At 41.5% G+C, this 19,803-nt stretch overlaps 1 protein-coding gene and 1 non-coding gene across 6 annotated transcripts in view; both read right to left on the reverse strand.

Annotated features, from left to right (window-relative positions):
* Positions 1-19,803, reverse strand: part of PRMT7 (protein arginine methyltransferase 7) — a 48,317-nt gene that overhangs the window by 18,911 nt on the left and 9,603 nt on the right. Inside the window, exons 2-6 of one of the 5 annotated variants that reach the window (XM_040253274.1) lie at positions 18,186-18,685; positions 16,265-16,442; positions 13,333-13,369; positions 8,519-8,668; positions 1,591-1,699 (exon numbers count right to left, since the gene is read on the reverse strand). In XM_040253274.1, coding sequence (XP_040109208.1) covers positions 1,591-1,699; positions 8,519-8,668; positions 13,333-13,369; positions 16,265-16,359 — 391 coding nt within the window. In that variant the 5' untranslated portion in view covers positions 16,360-16,442; positions 18,186-18,685. Of the gene's footprint in view, positions 1-1,590; positions 1,700-8,518; positions 8,669-13,332; positions 13,370-16,264; positions 16,764-18,170; positions 19,668-19,688; positions 19,796-19,803 lie in introns of those variants that run through there. The other 4 variants (XM_040253276.1, XM_040253273.1, XM_040253275.1 and 1 more) reach the window with 4 other exon arrangements.
* Positions 11,169-11,297, reverse strand: LOC120873350. The gene has a single exon (XR_005723427.1). It is a non-coding gene; the product is annotated as a small nucleolar RNA SNORA19 (small nucleolar RNA).

A 19,803-nucleotide genomic window follows, 5' to 3' on the forward strand; every position in this document is an offset into this window, starting at 1 on the left:
TAAAAATTACTAGACAGGCAAAGAAGGAAAACAGGACCCAGAACCAGGGTAAAAATGAGTCAAAACAAGAAACCCAGAAAAGACAAAGACAGGCAGTGGAATAGAAGGGATGTTAAAACAGCTAATATAAATCTGCTAACTATTTAAAGGAACACACGAACACGTAAGAACAACAGAAGTTATAAAACAAAATCACAAAGGAAATTTTAAAGATGAAAATACAGTATCAGAAATGAAAAGTTCACTAGATGTGCTTGACAGCAGATCAGACACTGTAGAAAAAGGGATCGGTGAACCAAAAGACCCATCCAGGAAACTACCCATGTCCATCAGTAGGTAAAGGAACGAACAGATTATGGAATGTATCCACATGAAGTGATGCTCACTAACAGAAAGAAATGAACACTTCATACATAACACACTGGACAAAACTCAAAAACACTGTACTACAGAAAAGAAAGCAGACACAGAAAAGTACACACTACAATTTCACTCAAAATTCTAGAAGAGGTGAATCTAATCTATAATGGAGAAAGCAGATCAGTGAGCGCCTAGGGCCACAGATACAGGTGGAATGCCTGTAAAGGATCATGAGGAATCCCTTTGGGCACGAAGGAGACATTCTAGTATCTTGATGGTAGAAGTGGTGACAACTGTGTTTACATTTGTTAAAACTGAAACTATACCCTTCAAATGGGTGAATCCACTTTATATAAATTATACCTCAATAGGAAATTCCCTAGCAGCCAGTGGTTAAGACTCTGTACTTTCACTGCTGAGGGCCCGCGTTCAATCCCTGGTCAGGGAACTAAGATCCCACAAGCCATGTGGTGTGGCCAAATAAATAAATCAAAAAATCGTACCTCAGTAATGTTGATTAAAAATGGGATCATCTGTGCACTCTTTTGTATGTATGGTACACTTTAAAAATAAATAAAGGGAATATCAATCCCTTCTTTTGTGCACGTTCCAGATCTTCCATAAAAAAATGCTTTTCAAATGCGAGAAAAATGCTGAATTTAGGTAGATGCTTCTTTTAAAATACTGCATGTTAATACCCATAACCTCATGCTAGAAGTTTCTCTTGTAAATCTTTTTCACTGTGCTCTCCCAGTATCAGTAGCATGCGAAATGTCAAAAGTCTGATTCAAATTCCCAGACTATAAAAAATATTCTGAAAATCTGAAGACCAAGCTACACAGGCAAATATCTTACACTGGATACTGAGACCAGATACTGGAACTAAGCGAACCTCTCACTGTCAACCTTTTACTGTTTTGCTTCTGTCTAATAAAACTCAAAACCAGATAAATTGAGCCAGACAAGTATTTCAACTTGCTTAAGCAACAGGTTTCATTTGTTTACATCAACACTCGTATACTTGATTAGCTCTGGTTTACTTATTCCTCATTTATTTTAATTAGTGGAGAAATAAACTAAGAGAGAAGTGCTTATCTTCAGACCAGCACATGGAGAAGTCTCAATTCTGTGCAATTACCTGGGTATGTCTCTCCCAGAAATTGGAATAAACCTTTTTCTCTCTCCCACAAGAGCAAGCAAAGCTTTAGTCACAAGATGTGTTGCTCTCACCTGGTCCTACAGTCACCTCAGTGGAATGTTTATTGATAACCTTAATCTTATCACTGAAGCCGTTTTTCTCCACAATCTTCACAGCAGCATCAGCCATAGGCTTGAAAACCTAGAAATTAGTGAAAATCCAAATAAAAATAAGCAGTAAGTTAAAGAATATCCTAACACCCCATTTTTCCAGTAGTCATGTATGGATGTGAGAGTTGGACTATAAAGAAAGCTGAGTGCTGAAGAATTGATGCTTTTGAACTGTGGTGTTGGAAGACTCTTGAGAGTCCCTTTGACAGCAAGGATATCCAACCAGTCCATCCTAAAGGAGATCAGTCCTGGGTGTTCACTGGAAGGACTGATGTTGAAGCTGAAACTCCAATACTTTGGCCACCTGATGCAAAGAGCTGACTCATTTGAAAAGACCCTGATGCTGGGAAAGATGGAGGGCAGGAGAAGGGGACGACAGAGGGTGAGATGGTTGGATGGCATCAACGACTTGATGGACATGGGTTTGGGTGGACTCCGGGAGTTGGTGATGGACAGGGAGGCCTGGCATGCTGCGGTTCACGGGGTCACAGAGTCGGATACGACTGAGCAACTGAACTGAACTGTAGTTTAATGTTCTTGACTTCTTGCTGGACTCAGGGGCCTGTGAGCCTCTCTGATTTTTAGTGTCATCTCCAGAGAGGGTCCTTTTTGACCCAGCTTCCAGAGGGCTGAGGAATTGAACTGAACACCTGGTTAGCAACATTTACCTTGATTCTGGTCCTATGATTTGAAGTAAAAGAGGCCTCCATTATGGAATTTCTTCCTGAATACAAAAAATGTACCTTTGTTACCATTTGATACAGGTAAAATATTTTGTTGGGTTGTTTTGATCTAAATACACAAGATTTCACCTATGTAAATTAAATGCATCTCCAAATGTGTGTCATGGAAATGAATACAAAAGGATGAGATTCTGTTAGGTTTAACTTGCAGCTAGGTGTTCCCATTACATGTCAGGCAAAGGAGGGATGCAGGGGACTTCCAAGGAAACTGCACCACCTAGTAAGGATGGCAGGTATCAGTGCTATGCTAGAGGGAGATGCAAAGGGGATGTGCCTCACAAAACCATGACTGGGGACCTGGGATGTGAAGTGATATGCTCTCTAGAGGAAGGTCAGACTATAACTATAGTAGATATGAAGTGTGAGCATGTTACCCTCCTGCTCAAAACTGTCTCAAATCCCCATTGCTAGTGGAACACAGCCTATATTTTCTTATGGTATCTAAGGCCCTTCATACTATGGACCACCTTACTTTTACCCAGCCTTCCTCCCCTCCCACCACCACCCCCATTACACACATGCACTACCAATGCTACAGCCACACTCATCTCACTGTACAGGCAGGAGGCAAGCCTGAGCCTTCTCTGCCCTACTACCACCTGCCAAAGCAAACCCAACTTTTCAGGGCAGCATAAATCCCCTCCTGAAGGAAGTCTTCCCTGAACCCTTCATGTGTCCCTAAACATAAGCTTCTCTATCTCTAAATTTCCCACCTGCCCAATTTAGATTGCATAGCTCCAACCACATCACTGCATGAAACATACAGATGCAGATGCAGCCATACGCACATAGAGGAAATTTTCAGCTCAGGTGGTCAGTCGTGTCTGACTCTTTACAACCCCATGAACAGCAGCATGCCAGGCTTCCCTGTCCATCACTAACTCCCAGAGCTTGCTCTAACTCATGTCCTTCAAGTTGGTGATGCCACCCAACCATCTTATCCTCTGTTGTCCCCTTCTCCACCTGCCTTCAATCTTTCCCAGCATCAGTCTTTTCCAGTGAGTCAATTCTTCACATCAGGTGATCTAAGTATTGGAGTTTCAGCTTCAGCATCAGTCCTTCCAATGAATATTCAGGACTCATTTCCTGAATATTCAGGAAATTGACTGATTTGATCTTCCTGCAGTCCAAGGAACTCCCAAGAGTCTTCTCCAACACCACAGTTCAAAAGCATCAATTCTTTGGCACTCAGTTTTCTTTATAGTCCAACTCTGACATCCATACATGACTACTGGGAAAACCATAGCTTTGACCAGACAGACCTTTGTCAGCAATGTCTCTGCTTTTTAATATGCTGTCTAGGTTGGTCATAGCTTTTCTTTCAAGGAGCGAGTGTCTTTTTAATTTCATGGCTGCAGTCACCATCTGCAGTGATTTTGGAGCCCCCCAAAATAGTCAGCCACTGTTTCTCCATCTATTTGCCATGAAGTGATGGGACCAGATGCCATGATCTTAGCTTTCTGAACGTTGAGTTTTAAGGCAACTTTTTCACTCTCCTCTTTCACTTTCATCAAGAGGCGCTTTAGTTCTTCTTCACTTTCTGCCATAAGGATGGTGTCATCTGCACATCTGAGGTTATTGGTATTTCTCCCAGCAATCTTGATTCCAGCTTGTGCTTCATCCAGCCCTGCATTTCACAGATGTTCTCTGCATATACGTTAAATAAGCAGGGTGACAATAAACAGCCTTGACATACTCTTTTCCCGATTTGGAACCAGTATGTTGTTCCATATCTGGTTCTAACTGCTGCTGCATACAGATTTCTCAGGTGGAAGGTAAGGTGGTCTGGTATTCCCATCTCTTGAAGAATGTTCCAGTTTGTTGTGATCCACACAGTCAAAACGCTTGGTGTAGTCAAAAAGCAGAAGTAGATGTTTTTCTGTAACTCTTGCTTTTTCAAAGATGTAGCGAATGCTGGCAATTTGATCTCTGGTTCCTCTGTCTTTTCTAAATCCAGCTTGAACATCTGGAAGTTCTCAGTTCACATACTGTTGAAACCTGGCTTGGAAAATTTTGAGCACTACTTTGCTAGAGTGTGAGATGAGTGCAACTGTGTGGTAGTTTGAACATTCTTTGGCATTGCCCTTCTTTGGGATTGGAATGAAAACTGACCTTTTTCAGTTCTGTGGCCACTGCTGAGTTTTCTAAATTTGCTGGCATTTGGAGTGCAGGACTTTCACAGCGTCATCTTTTAGGATTTGAAATAACACAACTGGAATTCCATCACCTCCACTAGCTTTGCTCATAGTGATGCTTCCTAAGGCCCACTTGACTTCACATTCCAGGATGTCTGGCTCTAGGTGGATGATCACGCCATCGTGGTCATCTGGGTCATGAAGATCTCTTTTTGCATAGTTCTATGTATTCTTGCCATCTCTTCTTAACGTCTTCTGCTTCTGTTACGTCCATACCATTTCTGTCCTTTATTGTGCCCATCTGTGCATGAAATGTTCCCTTGGTATCTAATTTTCTTGAAGAGATCTCTAGTCTTTCCCATTCTATTGTTTTCCTCTATTTTCCTTGCATTGTTCACTTAGGAAGGCTTTCTTATTCTTTGAACTTTGTATTCAGATGGGTATATCTTTCCTTTTCTCCTTTGCCTTTCACATCTCTTCTTTTCTAAGCTATTTGTAAGGTCTCCTCAGACATCCATTTTGCCTTTTTGCATTTTAGAAATAATTTTGATTTTAGAAAATGATAAAGTGACCAGTCAAAATGACAAGATTTCCATTTTTTTCTAAGACCTTTTCTGCATCCACTTACATTTTCTGCCACAAAAGCATATTTCTATTACGATCAAGAGGAAAATGCTATATACTTCTACAAAGAATATGTGCTCAGGTAGGGTAACAAAACCTTCACAATCTGTTTCAAATTATCTCAAGGCTCTAGTTTGATGGTTTTGATGTTGTTGGAGGGCCTCAGACCCTCAATTCTCACCCATCAGTCTGTCTCCACCCCAGAAGTATCACGTGCTCTTACCATCCTCTCAGCCCTCCTGCCCCTTATCATTCATCTCCTCTGCTGACTCTGCAGTCTGTCCTTCACAGCCTCTTCCTCAGCCACCAAGAACTCAAGAACTCACCTCAAACACTACTGAATGAAGCCCGAAGCTGATTTTTCAACATCATCATCCTGTGTTCTCCCCTAGCCCTCAAATCAGTTTGGAGAACTAATCTTCTTTCAAGGGATATACTGCCTGGTCTAAGAGCAAGTGAATCTTTCTTGCCAGGTAAATGAAATAAATTAAACAGCATTTAACCTTATTTTAGTCAATGATATATCCAAGGAGAGGTTTGCTAGAGATTCCTGGGAATGTTCTTTTTGCCCTTAAAAAAGAGAAAGAAAATGAGGAAGCCAGGATCATGCTTGGTTTTCAAGGCATTTTGCCAGAGAAGTCACTATAACCAATACACCTTCCCCAGCACTCCTTCCTTTTCAAATGTACTAAAAGAGAAGCCTGCAGACAATGCCTGTGATTTCTTATATTCCATCCAATCCTCAACCCTACTCTCCTGAAAATATTGCCTAAAGGGGGTCACCAATAACCTCTTGGCTGCCAACCCACATCTTTCTCAGTCCCCATTCTGCTTAATTTCCATACCTGTACTAATACAGTAGGCACATGTAGTTATTTAAACGTAAATGGATTAAAATTAAGTAGTATTTTAAAATTTCAGCTCCTCAGGCCTACTAGTCACATTTCAAGTACTTAGCAGCCACATGTGGCTAGGGACCACAATACTGGACAGCACAGTCATAGATTTTCACCATCACAAAGTTCTAATAGTGCTGCTCTAGTAACATCCATACTTGCTGATCACTCCCTTTCTCATGGCTTCCACGCCATCTGCACCTGCCTTCTAGGATCTCTTAATTTCTGTCTGGACTTGACTTCATGGCCACTCTTGTTCCCTCAGCCCCCTGAACACATCCCGCCTTTGCTCTTTTCAGTTTACTCTCTCTCCCTGGACAACCCCCTACATTGCCAGCTTTACCAGTCATATCTTTAGCAAGTAAGTCCCGAATCCACTGTACACGCCACCCTCAAAAGGTTCAGATTCCTGTCTCTAGGGACCATCAGGTTCTCTCTCACTCATTCTTCTGGACCTGTCTTTCCTGTTGCCATGCAGTTCAGGCAGAGCTGCAAACCACAGGGCAATCCAAAGACAGGAAGACCAAAGAATCAACCAAGTACTCCCTAGAGCAAAAACTGGGAGGCCACCATAAAGATCTGAAGAGTCAAATGGAAGAGGTCTGAGAATCACAAGCCAGAACAGCAAGAGAATTAGAAATCCAGGTAAATGAGATGGAAATATGGAAAAACCTAAGAAAACAGTTCTACCAATTCTATCAAAAAGTATGTTCTCATCCTATATTTTTCATTAGCAGTCCACAAAGGTACCAGCTCCTGCCCCAACAGCTGTCTCATATGTAACACGTCCAAAATGAAATGCAGGGTCTTTCCCATAAAATAAGTTACTGGAAAGAGGAACTCCTCTTACCAGTCAATGGCATCCTTGCCTCCACCCTAGACACTCACACTAGCACTCTCTCTCTCTCTCACACATACACTGTCCTATCAAAGCTACCAGTGTGGAGTGAGCACCAAATTAGGAACCAAAAGACCAAGATCCAGGTCTAGCCCTCCTACTTTTTAGCTGTGGGACTTAAGACTTTAACCTCTGCATCTTGACTTCTTCATTTACGAAGATAAAATGTACTTGAGGCTATCAAGGCAACTATCCTCAAATACTGATTTCTCTGTATCAGCTCAGAGCCTTGATGATGCCCCCAAAGGCAAAGAATGACCCTTAATCATTTTAATGAAATCCTGAGACAAGTATACAGAATTGCACGTGGGTGCACGCACACACACACAACCTTATCACTATCATTGGACTATCACAGAAACTTGAAGCCCATTAACACCTAACTCACGATATTAAAGTGTTTAATGTGACACTCAGGTCTTCCAGAGTCTGGCTACAATCTACCTTTCTGGGTTTTTTTACCATGACACCATTTGCCACAACTCTGGACAACACTGTTCCCAAATACACCATGGTATTCCCTCAGCCTAAACTGTCACCCTTCTAGACCATAAGCTCGAGGGCTAACCTGTAGACATGGGGGTGGGGGGCAGGTGCTGGAAGGAGTCTAGGCAGAACACCCTAGAGTGCTGACCCCTATACTTTAAGGAAGAAAGCAAAAAACTTCTGTTTAAGCCACTGTTATTTGGGGACTTTGTCATCTGCAACTTAATCACCACATGAAACAAATATTGTAGGGCAAAATACACCAAAATTTTAACAATGGTTAGTTATATATGGAGTCAATACACTTCTTTCTATTTACCAAATTTCCTATAGTGGTATGCATTAGTCACATTGTGTGCACGCATGTGTGCTAAGCTGTTTCAATCTCGTCTGACTCCTTGCAATCCTATGGACTATAACCCACCAAGATCCTCTGTCCGTGGGATTCTCCAGGCAAGAATACTGGAGTGGGTTGCCGTGCCCTCCTCCAGCTCCAGGGTGTCTCCGATCAAGGAATCCAACCTGCGTCTCTTGCATCTCCTGCATCGGCAGGCGGGTTCTTTACCACTAATGCTACCTGGGAAGCTTATTATTTGCATTACCAGAAAAATAATTTTAATTTTTATTAAAGGAGTGAAATGGCAGATTGCCAAACTATGGGTAAATGCAGTAAGATAGCTAGCTCTGTCAGGACATTTAAGGCAGTAGAGCTCAACCTTGATGCACTTTAAAAAGTCCCAATGCTCAGGTCACATCCCAGAACTATTAATTAAAATCGGGGGCGGGGGAGTGCAGGACGACTGACTACGCATTAGAATTTTTTAAAAGCTCCTTGGTGATTCTGACATTCAGTCAAGGCTGAGAATCACCGTTTTCACGGAAGAAAACGAGCTCCTGGAGGAAAGAATGGTGTCTGATTCATCTCTGTGTTCTCGGAACCTGGCGCTGCACTTGGCATGGAGCAAACACTCCATGTATGTCTGTGAAGAAACGGACAGGGAGAGTGCAAGGGACACAAGAGACTTTCCACACAGGACACAGAACATGCACATGAAGAGTGTGGCTCACCTCAATGGCATAGCAGAAGTCGGCACCAGCTGTGACCGCCATCATTGACAAGAGTCCTGTGCCGGTGCCAATGTCAAGAACCAAGGCCTTCTGTCCTCTGTCCTTCACCCGGCTCACAGCAGCCCGGATGCCCTGGTAGTATTTCATATTCTAAGAGAAAGGGAGAAAACAGCTGTTACTTCATACCAGTTATTGTAAGTGCTTTGTGAAGTTCTAGAGTCACGGTTGGCACAGCAGAGTTAAGTCCCGACCCTGTGGCCTCTGTGGCTTGCACTAGTTGAGTTGGACAGCCCTCCCAAGGCTCTGGGAGCACTGGGTCAGCCTCTTAAATTTATAAATTGCCTCTCCCCTCCACACCCACTCTTCCATACTCTGCCCAGAGATACTGAGCTCACGCTCTGCAAACCACATTCTCCTCTTTCCAGCTTTTAGACGACTGGACAACAGGGGAACTAGAGGATGGAGAAAGCTTGTTCCTTCCCACATGCGCGCTCTCTTCAGGCCCTTCAGAGCTAGGAGCAGCATTCAAGCAGCGATTCCCTTCAGAGATCTGAGCATCAGCTCCACAGGACCTTTCCTCCACACGTCTAAGTTCTGGGAACTCCAGTCTTCCCCCTTTGTATCTCCAGGTAAAGGAATTGCTTCCTGCAATTACTACCACAAGCTTACCCTGGTGCTTCCCAGTCCTTCCATACCTCTGTAACCAATTCCTTCTCTTGAAACAGATGCATATGCTTGTGTGCTCAGTGGTGTCTGACTCTTTGCAACCCCATGGACTGTAGCCCACCAGACTCCTCTGTTGATGTAATTTTCCAGGAAAGAACACTGGAGTGGGTTGCCATTTCCTCCTATAGGATATCTTCAAGACCCAGGGATTGAACTCATGTCTCCTGCATTGGCAGGGGGATTCTTTACCATTAAGTCACCAGGGAAGCCCATTGAAACATATAATGTGGCTTTTGGTTTCCTCACTAGACTCTTAATTCATACGGCTTCCTGGGCTAAACAATACTTTCTTCTCAGGAAACTGTTTCTTTGTTTTTAGTTCAGATCCTTAGTAATTTAATCACATATATATACTTTTTTTTCCTCTGTAACACTTTGGCTAATTAAGTACCTGGCCCTAGGATCTCACAGGCTGTGCGGTGTAGCCAAAAAAAAAAAAAGAATAGTACTATATTTCAAAATAGCAACACTGAACTCTAAAAGCAAATGGAGTGATAATGTCAAAATTATGAAGTGAAGTGATTTCCAAACTAGAATCCAGCCCTTAGTGTGAGGACAGAATAAAGAAGTTTTTTCTATCAAAAAGCTTCCTCTCCATGAACCCTCTCAGAGTAATGTGATAAAGGATGAGCTTCACTAAAGAGGGAGGGAACCAAAGAGGAACACAGGGGACTCAGGAAACGGAGGACTCAATACAAAAAGAGGAGCAAAGAAAATCTACAGACAACAAGAACCTCAGGTCTAAAATGCACCTCGTCCAGACTGAGGCCGGGGAAAATGACCCCAGAAACAGTCTCTAAGATGAAACTGACAGAACAGCCGACTGTTTTGACCTTCCTTTGGAAAGAAATTTTAGACTGCTGAGAGAAAGTCTGGGCATAAAAGGATGACTACATAAAACACAAAGCAAAAATAAGTTAATTATTAACAAAGAATAATGCAAGAAAGGAAAAGCAATCAAAATTATCACACAGGTCAACTGTGAACAGTGTTTACACATGCCTAATAATAGTCAACATGATTTTAACTAACACACGTTTATATAAGCATTTACCTCATCACAAAAGGAGCTATTATTGTTATCCCTATTTTACAGATGAGAAAACAGAGGCATAAAGATTTAAGTGATTTGCCTACTGAAACAGTGAATATTAATTTTGCAAAAATTATAACTGTGCTGGGAGGAAAGGAGAACGAGTGGGAAGGAGGAGCTGAAAGAATATCAAATTCTTAGCTCTTACAGTAGGGAAGTCAATAGATAATAGTTATTTAGGTCTGGAAGTAAACATAAAACAAACAGCTCAAAGAGAAGAAAGGAGGTTGCCTCTGAGTATAAGCATAAAAATGTTCTGTCTGGGGGAAATGATACACCAGGGGACTGTTATTTTTCACAATAAGCCTCACAGAAATATTTGACTCCTAAAGTAATTGCATTTTTGTCTTGGATAAAATCAGTATGGCATTTTATGTTATATGCTTTTTATGGCGAAGAAAGAAAAAAAGTTAAAAAAAAAAAATCAGGATGGCAACTGATAGAATTGTTGAACTAGGAAAATGAACATCAAATACACTATCTCCACAAAAAGCAGGAGGGTGCAGATTTCTCTGTGTAGCTGTGGCTATCAGGTAATGGAAAGAGAACAGGTCTAAGAGCTGGTTCAGGAGCTTCAGTTCAATCTGTGAGCTGATCACCTGAGAACCCTCATCAGCAGCATCCTCAACAGGAAAACAAGGGTTGGGATATGTGCCAAATAAATAGCATCCATTAAATAAGCTATCACTTTAAAAACTTTTTTAATTTAAAAAAGTTATATTTTCTATACAACAAATACTAAAACACATGCAATACTTTTTCAATTTTCTTAACATACAAAACCATCACACAACACAAAAAAATACCAAATGTAACTTGGAAGTTATTGACTGTTGTCTGCAGGTGACTGACAGCAATGACTAAATTAGTCATGCTGCTAATTTACCTCCACATGTTTATTTAGCACATCAGAAATATCTTTTCTCCTGACATAAAGAAAAAAGACAATGAAATGTGCACAGCTATCACTTTTTAATTATCCAACTTTGAAGCTACTACTGGAGCCTCTTAAAAGACAACTGGCAGTATCCATAGAGTCCCATGTGAGTTCATAATCCTAGACTACACTAAAGATGACATTTGGATGGCAAATCAGCACATAAAATGATGTTTGACACCATTAGTCATTAGAAAAAATCATTTCATGTGCTTATTTGCCTTCCAAATATATTAAAACTACAAAGCTAAATAACGTACACTCAACATATAGACCCAGCAATTGTACTGATGTATTTATACGAAAGAAATGAAAACATGTCCACATAAAGACTTACATGTGAATGTTCAAAGCAGGACTATTCCAAACAGCCAAAAACTGTAAACAATCCAAATGTCTACCAATTGGTAAATGGATAAAATACAGTATATCCATATAATGGAGTATTACTCAGCAATACAAAGGAATGGATACTAACACACTCAACATGAATGATCCTCAAATGATAAATGAAGGAAAAAAGACACATAGACTACATATTATATGATTTCATTTAGATAAAATTTCCAAAAAAGGCAAAAACTATACAGACAGAAAATCTATCAGTGGTTGCCTTGTGGGAGGGGGAACAACCAGAAGGCTGAGTACCAGGATTGATTTTATGGGATAATAGAAGTTTTTTAAAACAACAACAAAATGTAAGGAACCATACAAAAGTACAGAGAAACATGTTTTTCTTGACTGTCACTAACCAGCAACTTCTGACTCCATTTCCTCATGTGTAGAACTGGGAAGGGGAGAATAGAAGTTAAGAGTTAAATAATGAAGACTCAAGAATATTCCATCAAGGAATTTGAAGTTTATCTCAAAGGTAGCAAGAGGACACTGAAGGGTTTTAGGGCTGCTGTACAGAGGAAGTAAAAGAGGGGCCGACACCAGTCAATGAGGGCTGCACAGGCAGTGGGGTTGAAAGAACAATAGAATTTGGTGGTCAATCAACTACAGGCTTAGATAAGGGAAAGACATCATCTTTCTGGCTTGGCTGACCAGATGGATGACAATGCCATTTGTCCAAATCCTCTGAAAGCTGGGTCAAAAAGGACCCTCTCTGGAGACGACACTAAAAATCAGAGAGGCTCACAGGCCCATGAGTCCAACAAGAAGTCAAGAATATTAAAACTACAGAGGATTAGTCAAAAGCCAACAATGTTTGTTCCCCATTCTGCAATTCCTCAGCAGATCAGCAAAGGCACTCAGATATTTGACAAAAATGAGGGAGGCACGTAGCCCCTGTGGTGTAGTCTGAACACTAATGGTGCTTAAGGAGGCCCTTCTGTCACAGCGTTGCCAAGAAGCAGGCAGTTAATCCAAGCTGGGTGAAAGAGACACTGCTACCGACACAGCCTCATGACCAGCCCCACCATGTGCCCTGATCCTTCTGCCAAGCACTGCTCAGTTTTTAAGCCTCGCCCTGCATCCCTCTCCTTCAAGCCTCCCAATTTCTGAATGATCTGGATGAGGCTGACTAGGTAAGCACTCTGGGAGACCAGGAAATCCTGGGTTGCTAACCATGATAAGATCAGAATTGTAACATAATTCAAACAAAGAGAACTCAGATGAAACAAAAAAGAAGGAGAAAAGCTGAAATGTAATTCTGCAGTGAAAGCCAAATATACTTTACAAAATACAATCTGCAGTGACCTCTAGAGATTCTATTTTAAAATTACAAAGTAAATATTCCAGGTAAAACTGTATTTTTTATCCAGAGATCATGGAAATCAGCTAGTATGGCCCACTCATTATAAATTCTAATAAGTGAGGTCTGCAGAGGTCTCATGTTTTCTCCAAGGTCATGCTCAAGTCAGCAACAGAGGAGCAAGAAGGATCCAGACTCCTGCTTTCCCAAGCAGTGCACCCTACTGCTGCCTCTCTGCATCATTCTAACAGCATGGCTCTGGGGGCAGTTTTTAACCGCGTAGTGGAAGGTTTCAAACACTACTTTAAGATAACAGTTTCAAAAAGATAAATAAATAAATAACAGTTTCCTTTTACACTTACCCTATCTTTGTCATGCAACATATCAGCATAGGATGACCTAAAAAAAATAAAAAGGTTAGAAACCTCTGCTAATAATGATAAACATCAATGTATGAGAATATTCACATACATAAATGCATTCCTACATCAGATAGAACAAACATCTGGTCCATTTTAAACTATTTTAACAGAGCTATAAGCTGTCATTCTCTCATACTGCAGGAAAAAATATCTTAGAGAAACATTCTTATTTTTAGTAAAGAATCTTGGATTGAAACTCCTGTGATAGTTGGCCCTGTCACAGTAATTCCACAGTCCTAGCATACTGATCATGTTATACATCATATAATTTTTTTCCTCAAGAACAACTCAGATGTGTCTAACACTTCACATAGTCTTACATACATTTGTATACAGGGATAACCACAGACGGAAGGAACACCAAGGAGAACAATCAGGGAAAAGAGAATCTATATGCCTGCTGTGTCTGTGAAGGCACTTTCCCTGATGTTATCAGGGACAACTAAGAAGAGCTCATCAAACTACAGAGAAGAGGGCTGCTTATCTGTATGTTCTACCATAGTAATACAGAAATCTGAAAAATCTCTGGCAGGGTTAGGATAATCCCCAGAACTCAGCAGATTCAGCACAAAGATGCTGAGAGTTCCAGGTGAGAATTAAGGCACTCTCACGAAAGAGAGGGCCTCCAGCTTCCAATCAACATCAGAATTAATGGAGAGTTTTTTTTTTTTTTTTTTTAACATGTGGCTTCCCACAATGCAAAGAACTTCTGATCCAGAAGATGGAGCTGGAGTTTGGAAATCTGCACTTGAACTGGTGCTCCAGACAACTGTGACACAGGCATTTCATACTCCACATTTTGAGGAGCACTGCGCCAAAAACAAACGGTTCTGCTGCTTCTTTTTTTAAATGACATACCAAGGTTTTTGCAACCCACTCCAGCATTCTTGCCTAGAGAATCCCCTGGACGGAGGAGCCTGGTAGGCTACAGTCCATGGGGTCACAAAGAGTTGGACACAACTGAGCGACTTCACCTTCACCACCAAGGTTTTTAACATGTGAACCTACCTATGAGTGTTTAGTTGAAATCTGGTCCTTTCTACTTTCCTTCACCTCAAAAGGGACATTTTCACACCCGATCTTCCCTGCCTCATCAGCCATCCACTCCTCCCACTCCACGGACATCACTCTCCCTAAGCACCACCAGCTCATTCCCATCACTTAACAGCTAGGATTTCTCTGACCCTGCTGGACATTCCCCTTTCTGAAATGTTCTCTTCCTTTCTACTCTCTGGCCATCCCCTGCTGGTTGTCTTGCCTCACCAGATATTCCAGGATTCTTTCTTCAGCCCTCTACCTTTCTCATCCCACACGATCTCTGAAAGCCTGCAACCTCTTCCAGCTTCAACTCTCACTAATAACTGCAAACTGTCCAGATCCATAATTTATCTGCCCACTGGCACTTCCATCTGGATGGTCAAACCCGATACTAATCTTCATCTCCCAACAACATTCATTCCTCCTGTGTTCTCCTTGTGATGGAACTGTTTTCCATCCACTTACTCAAATCAGAAATCTTGGTGCTTCTTCAATTTTTTCTCTCTTTCCATCATTGCACCCAAGAGTTACAAACTTAGGCTCCCTCAAAGCTTTCTCCTCCTCTCTCCACATCTGCTGTCTCAGCCATGGGGCTGCAATATCTATCCAAATGCCCAGAAGTTGTTTGCTCCCTCCAACACTCTTTCCACACTGCTCTCAGGGAATGTTCCAAAATGCAACCTCATCTATTTTCTTCCCTATTTAACATCTCAATCACTCAGAAAATAACATCCAAAATACTTAGAAAGTAATGTGTTTGAGCTCTTATTCTGTACCAAACATTGTACTTCATTCAATCATCAAATGATGGTAAGAAAAGGGTATCATACTATGGGATAAATGTTTTTATACTGAGGCATGTACTGTTATACTGTACACGGGGCATATATTACTACTTCAAGGCTCAGAGAAGTTTAGAAGCTTGGCTGATGTCACAGACTTAAGTGGCAAAACTAGAACTTAAGACAACCATGCTCCTCTTCCAGCATTTTGCTCCCACCAACTACAACATGACCCCACCTACCTTTTCAGCAGCCTCCCTCACCACAGCGCTACTTTTGCACCACACTCCAGTCACACTGACCTGCTAGTCATTCCCCAAACTAGCTCATCTGCAAGTCTACACATAATCTCTGCTGCCTGGAAAGCAATCACCCTCTCTTTAGATTTGGGAAATCATTCAAATTATCACTCTCCCAGCACAGCTGGTTCTTGATGCTTCCATGCACTTTTGTGCCCATTTCCACTGATCTTCATGTCATGGTGTCATAATTTTTTATATATGTCTCTTCCACAAATCTGCATGTTCTTTGAGAACCAGAACCTTATCTTCTTCATTTTGATATTCACAGTCTTCACAGTGTTGTATACACTTAATGATTGCTTAATAACAGTAACTCACTGACATACTTTTAAATATCCCTCCAAAGGAAAAAAAAAATCACTCTTCCCCACGTTTTCCATTAAAGAGAATTTAACCATATGATAAATGTGTCATCATTTCATGACACAATAATTAAATTTTATAAGCTCGTCTATTGCTGTTACTACTACTGAACCCTGGGTCCTCTCTGATCCACTAGACAAATCCTCTGGGGCTCTGGTATGGCTGCTACACAACATCTGACTCTCCACACAGATATGACTTTGTGGAACTCCCACACATACCTACCCGGCTGAGCAGACCTGCTGGTGAGCAACACTGCCCTCGTCAGCAGCACTTGGTGACAATCTATTCCCCACTCAGACTGGATTCCAAGGCATCTGCTTTGAGATCAATGGCCCTACCCAGCTACAGTGAACTGCGGGGAAAAAAACAAAAAAAACCCGTTACCTTGCAATCTCCTGGTGGTAGTCATAATGCTCATCCTCCTCCAGCCACTCCACAGATCCTGTGGTCGGATTGGCCCGCCCGCAGAAGACTTTCATGATGTCAATCAGCTTCTCAGCTTTAGCAGAGAAAAGCAGCCTTGCTAGCTGACTTCTTGTAGACAAATCTGATCGTCAGAAATCTATTCAAATCATAATGCCCCAAAATATAGAGGAAAATGAATTTTTAAGACAAGGGGGGACAAAAAAGAACTCATGAAATGGATGAAAATGTCAAGACACTGAAAATATTTGTTCATCAGAATTTTGATCTTCCCATCAAGTTACTTAGTTTTATACTCAGCACACAACATCAAAAATCATTAAGACAAAAATTCAGAAAGCTATCTGGAAACTTCAGCAGGCCTCCATGGTTTCAATGGGTTCAAATGAGCCTCAGAGTTGCACCTGAGTACAGCCTCAGGTGAAGGCAGGTGAGAAGAGAAATAAAGCAGAAGAAAGGGCTAGAAGGAAAAGGGAGAACACAAAGAGACTGAGGTGGTGGTAAAGGAGTGTCAGCAATACTGTCTTAGAATAGTAAACATTTAGTTTAAGGAAATATGCAAAGAAATAGTAATTCAAATCACCTAAGTAAACCTCACTTGAGTAAATAAATCATAGCTAATATTCAAACATGAACAATCCCCAAAATATAACACCAAGCCAAAGAATAAGCAAACCACAGAGTATACATGATTGTATTCACATGAAATTCATAATTATGCAACAGAAAATATGGTCTTCAGGGATCACACCAAAAGTGTAACAGGGAATGATGACAGTGGTTACCTATAGGAATGAAGGGAAAAGGATGGAATCCACAAAGGCTTTCACAGGGGACTTCAAAAGTAATAGTAATTGTTCTTTTTGTAATTATACTGTCATTCTTAGTGCCTCACTATTATGTTATTATATTACTGTTATGTCAATTACTTCTTATCTACTCAGTATTGAATTTTAAAAGCAACTTTAACTTTCTTCATCTAAAATAAAAGGCTTCGAATAAATGAAATGTCACCAGATAAATGTCTTATATGGCCTGTTTCCCACCAAAGATCTATTTCTGAGAGAAATACCACAGCTCAAAGTCTGAAGGTACTTCTCAGCAGACATGGCCTCTCACAGTGCCCTCCGTCTTACTATTCAAAAAACAGTAAGTGTTCCACACTTTCCTTCATTCCTTGATAAGCACTGATCCATCATCTGTAAACATTAGAAAGAATGCCTACTCCGCAAGACCCTAAACATTTGTAAGGCATTTTACTGGCCAGAGTTACTGACTTTCTTCTGAAGTCATCTAAACTAAGTAAACTCTGAATTCTTATACTAGAGGATGGGGAACAATCTTTTCTGAAAAGACTCAGTCACTAGCCTGGTTGAAAGTAGTCAATTAGTCCTTCAGCAAAACTCTACTTTAGTATATCTACTCTCTAATTTAGTGGTTATCAAGCTTTCTGACAACCCAGTAAGAAATATATTTTACCTTGAGACACAACACACACACGCAATATAAAGTTTCACAAAACAATTACTTAGTCTTCATGTAGGCAAGACCCTCTGATATAGTCCACTATATTTAATTTTTATTTGTCATGCAGGTCATAATCCACTAAATTGTTTTAATAACTCACCAAAGGGTTTGAACCTACAGCTTGAAAAGCACTGCTAGAATCAGCTCTGCATATCTCATAAGCTAATGTCATTAAAAGGGAGAGTATCTAGAACTACCATAATCTATAATATGCTTTAGAAAACACTTCCAACAAATGCTGTAGTAGAAAGAAGTTTAAAAGATGGGTAGGATTTAGATGCGGGAAGGGAGAAAGTACTTCACCAGATTAGAGAGGCTTAAAAAATCATGCACAATGAACCTTTAATAAATTAACCTGAAGTTCCATTGAACAAGAAGTCAAACACGTTGATGGGGTCCATACTGTGGAGACTCCTAAAACCCTTATCCTCTGGTCCATGTGTAATCAATCGTGAAGTCACTTAAAGGTTAAGGGGAAGTAAAATATTGTAATTTATGGAATTCTCTTTTCATCTATGATGTTGCAGAGGCTGTAACTAGGACCACAGTGTCTTTTCAGAACTATAAAGAAGTCACTGGTTTTATATAAATCTAAATAAATGCTCGAGGACAGAAACTATGTCCTGTAACCTCTCTGGGTGAACACTACATATCCTCCACACATGAATCCCCTCATGTATTACTATGACTTGTCGTCTCTCCCAGAAGGAGCCCACAGTCTAGAGTCAGGATAGGGATACTCTAATCTCCTCCTCATTCTCCAAGAGCTGTGTAATCACATGGTTATTTACAAGGAGGGGATGGAAATCAACTGCCAAGCCTTAATTGCTTTACTAGTCAGATTTCAGAGTAGACCTCAAAATTTACTAGGCACCTTCTGTATGCCAGGTACTGTATTAGGACTGGAGAACTACCATAAAGAGAAAGGAGGTTCTTGCCCTCCAAGAATTTATAGATCCTAATGAGAGAAAAAGAGTAAATAAAATAATTAGACTACCTGAGGGCAAGAAAGGAAATGCAGAGGGTGCTGGGAAAGAGAACAACAAAGTTATGGAAAAGCTGAGAAAAACAGTTATCTAAGTTGAGGCCTGAAAGATAAGCCGGGTTAAAAGCTATGATAGTGTAATGCTCATATTTCAGGAATCCTTACCCCAACTTTTCCAAGAACACGACGTAAAATGTCAAGAATTAGGTGCAGAGTTACAAAAGTCTGAGTGACTGAAGCACTTTGAGCAGAGGAAATGATGGGAGATTAGGCATGTGGGCTTCTGCAAACCGTTGTGCCACGCTGACTTTGGAAAGGTGTTTTGATTTTGTTCTAGATGCACTGAGAGCCACTCAACGGTTTTAAGCAAAGGAGTATCTAAGGCGGATGTCGCAAAGAGTCGGACACGACTGAGCGACTGAACAACAAACGGTGGGTGTACGCTTTTACAGGGACTCTCTGACCAATGTGTGGTAAACAGACTGGTTTCCAGCTACTGAGAACACTGTGACTGGGAAAGACCTGTGAACCAGGGGACCGTGGACCAGTCAGGGTGCGATAGCCGGAAGCTCCCAAAGACTGAGGTGAGGGTCTCTGTCGCTGAGGGGAGGTGCCAGGTATTCCCCGCGAAGGTGCTCAGTCACAAGCCAAGCCAGAAGCAATTACCCGACTGAATGGCAGAGGCGGGGACCCCCTAGAAACCCGCACTACCGCCGGTTCGGGAGCTCTGAGCCGTCCTCATTTTCTTCGGAGTCCCGAAGAGGTGTGTACCTCAGTGTTCAAGTACGACCGAGGCCGTAGGCTGAGTACGTTTCTGGCTGCATTCGAGCCTTCAACCGCGACCCCACCTTCCCAACCCGTCCAGCGTCTCACCCGACGCGGGAACATCTCCATTCACTTCGTGCGCCACCGCCATCTTGCCGCGACCGGCGTGGGAAGCCAGGACCTCCCTAGCCTCGCTGAGTGTGCCGGGGGGCGGGGCCCGGAA

This window comes from Oryx dammah, unplaced genomic scaffold (assembly GCF_014754425.2).
Source record: "Oryx dammah isolate SB20612 unplaced genomic scaffold, SCBI_Odam_1.1 HiC_scaffold_13, whole genome shotgun sequence".
Classification (NCBI taxonomy): Eukaryota; Metazoa; Chordata; class Mammalia; order Artiodactyla; family Bovidae; genus Oryx; species Oryx dammah.